The sequence below is a fragment of the Quercus robur genome, chromosome 2, assembly GCF_932294415.1.
Source record: "Quercus robur chromosome 2, dhQueRobu3.1, whole genome shotgun sequence".
NCBI classification, from domain to species: domain Eukaryota; kingdom Viridiplantae; phylum Streptophyta; class Magnoliopsida; order Fagales; family Fagaceae; genus Quercus; species Quercus robur.
This window is the reverse complement of record NC_065535.1, coordinates 50967728-50977863: the sequence shown is the minus strand read 5'-3', so window position 1 is coordinate 50977863 and position 10136 is coordinate 50967728. Positions and strand designations below refer to the sequence as shown.

Sequence of the window (10136 nt, the reverse complement as noted above, 5' to 3'; positions counted from 1 at the left end):
TGTTTATAAATGTGTGGCCTTACAAAAAGCCATATGTTGAGTTATTCCTTTGTTTAAAGTTATGTTGTAAAGGCTGGATTTGGCATGTTGGATTATATTCTCAAAGTTTTAATTGAGCATCTGTGAGGAAAAAAATAGTGAAGCAAAAGTAAATGGGAGCACAATCAGTTGTGAAGGGATTTTTTAGATACGTTGGCAAATTGTGAATTTTGCTTTGTTAATGTTCAGAGTGTTCACTATTGCGAACATGATGTCCTTTTCTATGTAATAAATCTTTGATTACCAATCCAAAAAAAAAGCAAGTTTTGATTTGTTAATTTTCCAATTGTGGATTACTTTATAGGTTTTGGTTGATATTTTTTAGGTAGAGATTTAACAAAGCAATGAACTATAGCTTTGCTTTTATCATTTTTTTTTCTTCTAATAACGATTTTCTTTATGTTCTTTCTACTAAGATATGTATATGCCCTAGAGTATTTTATTTGATCTTCATTGCTTATCTTTTCTGCAGATTATTCAATTCAACAGATTTGTGGATAAGCATCTCACTTTTATTTATTTATTTTTTTGATAGGATAAGCATCTTGCTTTGATTGGTAATTTGGCGCTTTTTTTGTGTTTGCTGCATAATTTTTAATTTTTAATTTTCACAAATTTGTTATTCCATTGATATTTTGAGCTATGTTTGTGATAGGCCAAAAACGAATTGACCCCTTATGATAAATTAATTTATTAATTAACCAAGTTTATTAATTAATCAAATTAACATGCAAAGCGTGTGGTAGCACAAACAAATCACTAAATAACTAAATATGCAGCGGAAAATAAAAGACACTATGATTTGTTTACGAATGGGGAAAACTTAACGGCAAAAACCCCATCGGGTGATTTTCAGGTCGCCACTCCCGAAACTCCACTATTATCACAACAAGTGGTTACAAGTAAATGAATCCCAAGTACCTTACCAACCTACAATTGAACCCTTACCCCAATACCCAATTGGACTTGTAAATTATAATAAGAAAATTATTAGATGAAGAGTTTGGATTGTAATCAAATTATCAACTTAGAAATTATAGGAGAAGAAGATAAGAACAAAAAAAATATGTCTATTTTTTAAAAAAAAATTCTGCAGTTTGATGGAGAGTGAGAGAATTTTCAATTGTGTGGAAATTAGATTTCTAATCATTTTAGGAATTATAAGAGAAGAAGAATTAACATAGGATGTATGTTTATCCAAAATCTTCATCTAATATTTTGTTTTTACGTGTACTATGTTTTTTTTTTGTTACACGAGATAATATAATTTAAATAAAAAAAAGATTAGATGGAGAGTCTATTGATTTTAGACTTAGTTGATAACATTTTAGATAAACACAACTGATATAGTTGTAAATCAAATACTACTTTTCTTTCATTACTTGATTTGTCATATTTATCCAAAAAATATGTATATATCTATTCTTAAAATCTAAAAATTTATTAAAATTTCTGCACCACGGCGTCTAAACTCAACTTTTATTATATATAATAATTTGGTAAAGTCACTTGGTGTAACCGCGGTGTCTAAACTCAACTTTTATTATATATAATAATATGATATGATATGATATAATATGATACGATTAAAACTTATGCCGGATAAAGTGGGAATTGATAAAAATATATATGGGTGAGTTCATGTCAAAATGAATTAATACACCTGACATAAATAACAAACTAGATCATATTGGCCTTCTTTCTCAAAAAAAAAAAATCATATTAGCCTTAAAAGAAAGCAGCTCCCTCCTTCAGGAAAGAAAATGATTAGGCACGCGTGCCACATGTACGGATAAATCCCAAAACTTCTCCTTACGTAAAGTTTGCTGGACACATGAATGCTCTTTCATTCCAAGTTCACGTAACCCAAACTCAACACACTAACCACTGCCCAATTAAATCGCGACACGTTTCCAACACATTATTCTGTCCACGTTGCGCTATTTCATTAGACAAAAAAATTACTACCAGATATACCGGTAGTACCTGATCATTACCCACAACATGGAGATATATAAACCACAAGCCGAAACAGCGAGTCCCGCTTTTGCTTTTCATTTCCTCTCGCAGTGACTGTCAGCTTCGGTTTCCTCTCTCTTCACTGCTTCTTTCCCTCTCTCTCTCTCTCTCTGTTTTGACGTCGTCGGAGACTCACCAGAGAATCGGAGACCTTACGGATGAGCGAGCGAGTGTCGTAGAGCGAAGAGGAAGATGAAGATCTTCGTGAAGACTCTCAAGGGTACTCACTTCGAGATCGAAGTGAAACCCGAAGACTCGGTACCAATACTTCTCTTATTAATCTCTCAATTATTGGAAATTTTATTTTATGTACGGTTATTGTGACGATTATGTGGATAATTGATTGATTGTTGTGAAATTAGGGTTTTATTTGGTATTGTATGTGGAATTAGGGTTTTATTTCCCTATTTTATTACTTGTGCAGACTAAGCTTAGGTTTTTTGTATTTTGTCTAGTGGTTGATTGTCTTTCTTTGTAGAATTTTATTAGTTTTTCTTTTTTTTTTGGTTGTGTGTGTGTGTGTGTTGTGAATTATGCTTGAATTTTGTACTTAAAAGAAAAGAGCTTGACTTTTGCAAATTTGTATCCTTGGTGTGAATTGTAGATAAGTGGTTTAGTTTAATTTAGATATTTTATTCTTAAGGAGGTTCAATTTGTGTAATTCGTGTACTATTAGGTTTGGGCAAGTTTGTAGTGCTTTGTTTAAGTATCCGGCATCAATATTATATTCGATTCAGTATCAAAGGGGGCACATTGTTAGTTGGGATTGGCATATCTTTTTGCATATGGTTTGAGCTTATACACCCTTGATTAAGTTTATTTAAGGATGGAATGTGATGTAATGCTCTAGTTGGGGTAGTGTATCCATGTTTTACTCCCCAGTGATGGGTCCAAAGGGTCCCCCGCCTTGGTCAGGTTCCATGTCATAAAAAATAAAAGTGCTCTAGACTCTAGTTGGGCTAAATGAGTATGCGTTTTTTTAACTTTGTGAACTACTACTACCCAGGAAAGCGTTTCTGTTCTATGATGCTGGCTTTTTTTTGGATCCTACTGTTTTTATCATACTTGCTAACATCCTAGTAATTTCTATATGAAGATATCTCCATGTTTTAATTACTTTTTTTATTACTTTGTGTAGCTTCGAGTGGCAATCTTTGGAATTTCTCCCTTTGATGTTTTGTGGATGATTGAGTGGGCCCAAGGGAAAGGGGCATTGCTCCCTTTGATGTTTTGAGCTAACAATTTATTTGTTTTTCCTGATCATTCTTCAAAATGCCTATCCAGTAAAAGACAATAAATTTTCTCATCAGCATAGGTTAGATGCAGTCTTGATTATCAAAAAAGTTTACTGAATATATTCGAGGAAAACAAGGACAAGTGGTGAAAAAGTGACATAAGATAGGAAATACAATCATGAAGTAGATGGGAAATTGTCTCTCCCTCCCTCTGTAGCAGGATGCAGTTTTTTGAATAATATTTTTTCTTGCATCCCAAGCTTTTACACAAGCATGTATTTTTCACAGTTCAAGCATCATTGAACCCATTGTGAAGTTATCAAATGATAGTGCCAAATGAGCTCTATTTTAAATGGTACATCCTCCCCTTCTAAGAGCAAGGTGGAGGTGAGGTCATGGGTTGAAGACCCACTGGATGCATTTATAATTACAAATAAAGTTATTGAATGATAGTATAATTTTTTTTTTTTTTTTAAATCTCACAGAATTTTACAAAAGGATCGGTTTATAGTTTCTTGTGCAATTTATTTCTGTGTTTCCTTTGCTGCTATTATATTTTTGTCCATATCAGGACTTTCAGCTCAGTGTTCCAATTGATCTTTTTTACCTGATATTTTCAGGTTGCTGATGTCAAGAAAAGCATCGAGACAGTTCAGGGTTCTGATGTTTACCCTGCTGCACAACAGATGCTTATCCATCAGGGGAAAGTTCTTAAAGATGGCACAACGCTAGAAGAAAATAAAGTTGCGGAGAACAGTTTTGTTGTCATCATGTTAACCAAGGTTAATTTGATTATCTTCAATGGGTTTAGCCTTCTCATTTTAGAAATGGAAGGAAAGATAGTTGTGGAGAATCGTTGTTTTAACTTATTGAAAACAATTGTCAAATTATAGTATGATTATATGTTATTAAGGTTGAAGAATTTAAGTGTGAGACCATTCAAGTTGGCAAATGAATAAGTTCTGCTGGTGTTGACTATGATTAAAAAATATATAAACTAAAACTTCTAGTTTCTTTGTTTCTGTTCTCTCTAGGTGGGGGTGGTGGGTATATGGAATTCACTTTTATTTATTTATTTTGGATAGGGAGTATATAGAATTCACATTATATTGACAAAAGAAGGGAAATTCCAGATTTATGTTTAGATGTTTAGATGTAGGTAAAAAGAACAAATCGACGCAAGAAAATTGTTGTTTCCATTTAGGATCCACTTAAAATAGTTAAAATAATGGCCACAAGAGTGTCTTGTTAAATCTTCTATCTTATTTGCATGTCAATTTGTCTATCAGTAGGGTTCACCACTGGCCTATCTATCAGTAGGGCTCATGTCAATTTGTTATTTGAATTATTTAGAGAACCATCTGAAACATTGTCATATGATTCTTTTATCCATTTTAGAACTTGTTAACTGAACAGAACCTTTTATGTTAGATTCAAACGTTGGTGAGCAGAGTAGTTCTTAGGCTTCAATTTTGTGTAGCAAAGGAAAAGAAAAGGACTGCACCGGTTGGAACTATAAGTTCGTAGCCATCATGTTTTTACTATATTCATAGAGAGTGACCGAGTCTGATTTTGGTGGCCAATCTAATTACATCTGGTTGGGGTTGGCTGCATAAAAGATGAGACATGCTATACAATCTAGGCAGTGTAATGGGTATATAAATTTCAAATTCTAGTTTATTGGCTGCGTGCCTTATTAGTTATTACAAGCTTTATTCTCTATTTGAGCTGGAATTGTTTCTGCAAAAGATTATATGCAACCTAGGTGTATATTTTCTCGAGAATAAAAGGTCATTTTGTTGGTCCCACTTCAATGGGGTCCTTGGAGGAGGAGGAGGAGGAGGAGGAGGAGGGGGGGGGGGGTGGGACTTGGATGTGGTCTTACCCTTTGACAGCCATTTATGTCTCTGGTGTACTAATTTGTAGTTATCATGTTCTAACCACTTAAAAAAAACTGGAAACCATACTTTTATGGTGTCATTTACAAATGTATTCCCATCTACTCTTCGTATATGGTGGTTTTCTATAGCACAAGATGTACTTAAAAAAGAGTTATGGGGTTGTCATATAGGCTTTTGAGGTTCTTGAAGTTACTTCTTCTTAGAGACATTTGGTTTGCTGGTTGCTTTAATATTTGTGCTAATGAATACATATTGAAACAATTGTAGAGTAAGGTCTCATCAAGTGGAACCTCAAGTACAGCAGCTGCACCCACAAGCCAGGTAATTATGGATGATGCCGTTGAAGTCTATTCTGCTTGTATGGTTAATGTCAGCATCATAGTCAATGTTGCCATTTGAAGTTGATCTAATTGAGCCACTTAAATGTGTAGGCTCAACCTGCAAGTACTTCCCCTCCTACCGTGACAAATACTTCCCCTCCTACTGTGACACAACCACCACCTGCTTCTCAACCTCCTGCCCCAACTGCAGCACCGTGAGAGATCTGTTTGAAGTGTTTTTTTTTTGGGGGGTGTAAATACGCAGTCCACTTATTGTTCTAACTAACTTTTCTACTTCTGTTTTTTGAATTGTGTAGGGCCCCTTCTGTCCCTGAACCCACTCCTGTTGCAGCCCCTCCTGCTTCGTGAGTATTAAGGATCATAGTATCTGAATATAAGTCCTATGCTTGACAGTTAAAACCATATGTTTTGACCTTCCATTCTTTCTAGATTGTATAATTAGGAGACCTTCAAGTCACTTATGTGATTGTTATGTAATTATAACTTGAGTTTTATGATATTTCTTTGACTATATGCTTCTATTTGTTATCATTATTATTATTATTACTTTGGGTTTATACAGTTCAGAATCAGATGTCTATGGCCAAGCAGCATCAAATCTTGTTGCAGGAAGTACTTTAGAGACTACCGTTCAACAGATTCTAGATATGGGTGGAGGAAGCTGGGACCGAGACACCGTTGTCCGTGCTTTACGTGCTGCTTTTAACAACCCTGAAAGAGCTGTTGAGTATCTCTATTCTGTAAGTTCATTCCCAGTCTATGGCTTCATTACCCGTTTGTGGCTCACTGTGTAAGTGGATCTAGCTTGTCAGTTGTGGGTTGATTTTTCTTCAAGCTTAATTAATAGCTTTATGTGTATTTTATATGTTTTCAACTCGGTTAACAATGAGCTTATGACATCATCAGCAGAGAACTTGTAACTGGTAGATGTACGAAAAGGGTATTTAAGGTTTGAAGATTAAGTCTTCCTGGGGAAGAGGGTTGTCATGCCTTATTTTTTCCCCCTTGAATTGAGCAGAATTTGTTTTGGTCATCACTATGGATATTTATAGCACTGAAAAATGTGAAATACAATTTGTATTGTTATAGGAATTTAAAATTTAAAGTTTTTTTTAAGAACCATTGTATTAAGTAATGCAAATTATGGAATATTCATCTGAATGTGTCCAAGTTTAAAATGATTTGAATGTAAAAATAAAAGTTAAATTTTGGTTGCTGGATCAATTTTACAGGTGGAGTTGCAGTTCTCATTGGTAACAGAGTTACCAGTTGGACTTGTGTTTTAAAAATTTAAAAAAAAAAAAAAAAAAGTACGCAAATTAAATTGTTTACCTCATCTTGATGTCTACTGAAGGGGATATTGATGTTGGGCCCATGATATCCTGGTTTATGATTGAGTGAATTCTCTGAGGCCACCTTTTTGTGGCAATTGGTCATGGACAATGGTGTGCTGATATACGAATTGGAGAAGAAAGGCTTAGGAATGGATGAGCAAATGGTGAATCTAAACAAGAGAACTTTTATTAAGTGATATCAACAAAAACTGGATTATTGGACGGAATCTGGGGAATTTAAGATGTAGATGTTTGGTTTGAGTTTAAATTTTTTACTAGTTAATAGCCAACTAAACTTCCATCTAGATAAGCATGATCATATGGGGGGAATGACATTTTCATGTTGAGATAAACATGTTGTTCATTTTACTCACATTTATTCTTATGTTGCTATCAAAGTAATCATGACTCTGTATTTGTAATCACATCGGATTAAAATGAAAATTAATATGTTTCAGGGAATTCCTGAGCCAGCTGAAGTTCCTCAAGCTGCTCAAGCTCCTGTTAGTGGGCAGGCAGTCAACCCTCCAGCCCAGGCTCCACAACCAGCAGTACCTGCTAGTGGGCCCAATGCAAACCCACTAGATCTGTTTCCCCAGGTGTATATCTTTAGATTAATAAATTTATGAACTTTATTAGAATCGAGTTATGGACTATTGTCTTCCTTATTCAGGGCCTTCCCGCTGTGGGTTCAAATGCTGGTGCAGGCACCTTGGATTTCTTACGTAACAGTCAACAGGTATCTTATCTATGATTTTCTTTTATTAATGAATGATGGCTTTTACTGTATACCAACTTGCTTGAGGTTTTTAAAGCAATGTGTTCTTTATTTCAGTTCCAAGCCTTGCGAGCTATGGTTCAAGCAAATCCCCAAATATTGCAGGTATTCTTTATCGTGTGTTCCCTTGTTTTGGTTGTCAGTTTGATTAATTTAATAACTTATGTTAACATTGATTACTTCTGACATTCTTCTCTACTGCAGCCTATGCTTCAGGAACTAGGAAAGCAAAATCCGCACCTAATGCGTCTTATCCAGGAGCATCAGGCTGACTTCTTACGCCTGATAAATGAACCTGTTGAAGGAGAAGGGTGAGATGATTATTATGCACTATCACTTGCTTCTGTTTATTTTTACAGTTGAACTAACATAATGCCTATTTACATATTAATGTATAATCAGGAACCTACTCGGTCAGGTAGCTTCAGGTATGCCACAGGCTGTGACTGTCACACCTGAGGAGCGTGAGGCCATTGAACGTGTAAGTTTGTCGGCTCTTGTTTTTTATTTGCTCTTTAAAAAAAATAAAAAAATAAAAAATAAATCTGTTGCTTTGGAATTAATGTTAGGAATTTTGTTACTGTCTTTGCATTGTCGCTGTTGTTGGTAATGATCAAAAGTTTATAAGATTTGATGCTTGTATTGAAGTCTCTATTCAATAGCAGCTTTGGGTATGACATTCTGTTGTCTTTTAACTTAAGAGTGGGAAGCAGCAATAGGAAATAGCCCTAATGCCTTCAAATTCTTATCAAGTTTTATAATGTGTTCCTTCTCTAATTAAGTGTTACACAATCATACTATATTCTGTATAGTCTATTATTCTGTCACCTGAATAATTGATCCAATAATTAGGGCTGATCATGGGTCAGTCAGGCTTGGTTGGGGAGTAAAAGTGCCACTTGACCCGAGCATCATTGGGTGGTGAAAAACAAAACTGTCCGTTGATTGACTCAAGCAAACCACTCAACTGGATTAAGTGTTTGGATCTGCAGTTGATTGCAGCAGTTTTGATGGGTGGGGGTGGCTGTTGAACAGCAAGGGAGAGAAATGAAGGGGTTAGTGGCTCGGGTGGGGGTAGCTGTTGAACAGCAAGGGAGAGAAATGAAGGGGTTAAGGGCTCGGGTGGGGAATAAAATTGCCACTTGGCTAGAGCATGTTCTTCCCCCAGAAGAGGGGGGGGGGGGGTACCTGCTGTTGACTGACTCAATTGGACCACTTGATCGGATTGGGTGTTTGGATAGGCAGTTGATTACAGTAATTTCATTGCTGGTTGCTGATCTGGTAACCTGTTACTGGATGGGGGTTTGCCAGTGTGGGACATGTTGATGTTAGGGAGGGCAATTAGAAGCTTGGAATGAGAAATGGGCTGGCTGAGGGATGGGGGTGGTATTTACTATTTAAGCGCAGTACAGGTTAGGCAGGTGACAGGCACCCCACCTGTTGGCTCTGATAAGGGTTGGTTTGAAGACCGGAAACGTACAGCCAACTGCTTATACTGTCATTGTCAGGTTGAGTCAGATCAGACAAGCTTGTGGAGTTTTGACTATCAACGTTTCATATGGCAAAATCTCTGGTTAAATTGATATGGTTGATTTCCTTTGAACCTGTAGCTTTAAGATCTCTGGATTTGTCAGTGTCACCAAATTGTTAGTGAGCAATTAGGCCTTATTCAATGTATTCATATACATTTGGGACAAATAGAACCTGAACGTGTGGTCTGTTTATGATTTGATTTTTATATGCTGATTTTAGTAATAATAATATATAGGATTTTAATCCATCTATTTAGTCTTATAAGGAAAGCTATGTGAGGAATTGATGCGAAACTTGACTATTCATGCAGTCTTTACTAACGTTGCAAAGTTTTGCAGCTTGAAGCAATGGGCTTTGATCGAGCAATAGTATTGGAGGTTTTCTTTGCGTGCAACAAGAATGAGGAGCTGGCAGCCAACTATCTCTTAGATCATATGCATGAGTTTGAAGACTGATCAAAGTGGTTTTTATTCTCTTTTTTCTATAATATCAAGACTTCTCTGCCATGTTGGTCGAGTTTGTTTTAGTGCTCTAGTGTCTTATTCCACCTATTTGTTCTGTGGAGTCTGGAGTAGAGATGCTGTCAAGTTGTTCATGCCTCCCCCTTTCAAGCACATTTTCCAGATATATTTTTTTTATTATTATTTATTTTTTTAAAAAAAATATTGGGTCCCATATTATATAAATTTTCTGTTGGAATATGGAAATAACGGTTTCTTTTTTTCCTTTCCGGATTTCTTTGATGATATAGCTGGCAATAAGACATGGACATTAGCATTTCTATGCAGTCAATCAGCATATGAACACTAAATACAAATTATAGCTGATGTCTGGTCACTGGTGTGAACCAAATTTAGCTGAGAAAGTCTGTTTGGTGTGAAATTATATCCCAGACGAAGTTGGATATAGAGCGAGCTTTAATTGAACCTATGAAAGCTTATGACCATCAAGTAATG

The 10136-nt window shown here is 35.6% G+C and overlaps 1 protein-coding gene across 1 annotated transcript; it reads left to right on the top strand.

Annotated features, from left to right (window-relative positions):
- Nucleotides 1-2076: 2076 nt before the first annotated feature.
- LOC126713913 (ubiquitin receptor RAD23c-like) lies at nt 2077-9906 on the top strand. The gene is made up of 12 exons (XM_050413872.1): nt 2077-2316; nt 3914-4075; nt 5462-5515; nt 5626-5729; nt 5832-5879; nt 6098-6275; nt 7328-7468; nt 7543-7608; nt 7705-7752; nt 7852-7958; nt 8050-8128; nt 9519-9906. The coding sequence occupies exons 1-12, from the start codon at nt 2251-2253 to the stop codon at nt 9633-9635; spliced, it is 1170 nt and encodes a 389-aa protein (XP_050269829.1). The 5' UTR covers nt 2077-2250; the 3' UTR covers nt 9636-9906.
- The last annotated feature ends 230 nt before the right edge of the window (nt 9907-10136 follow it).

Coding starts and splice junctions, on each gene's coding strand:
- LOC126713913 (XM_050413872.1), top strand. CDS start 2,251: ATGAAGATCTTCGTGAAGACTCTCAAGGGTACTCACTTCGAGATCGAA. Junction 5,516..5,625: donor CAGCTGCACCCACAAGCCAG/GTAATTATGGAT, acceptor TTAAATGTGTAG/GCTCAACCTGCAAGTACTTC. Junction 7,959..8,049: donor GAACCTGTTGAAGGAGAAGG/GTGAGATGATTA, acceptor ATGTATAATCAG/GAACCTACTCGGTCAGGTAG.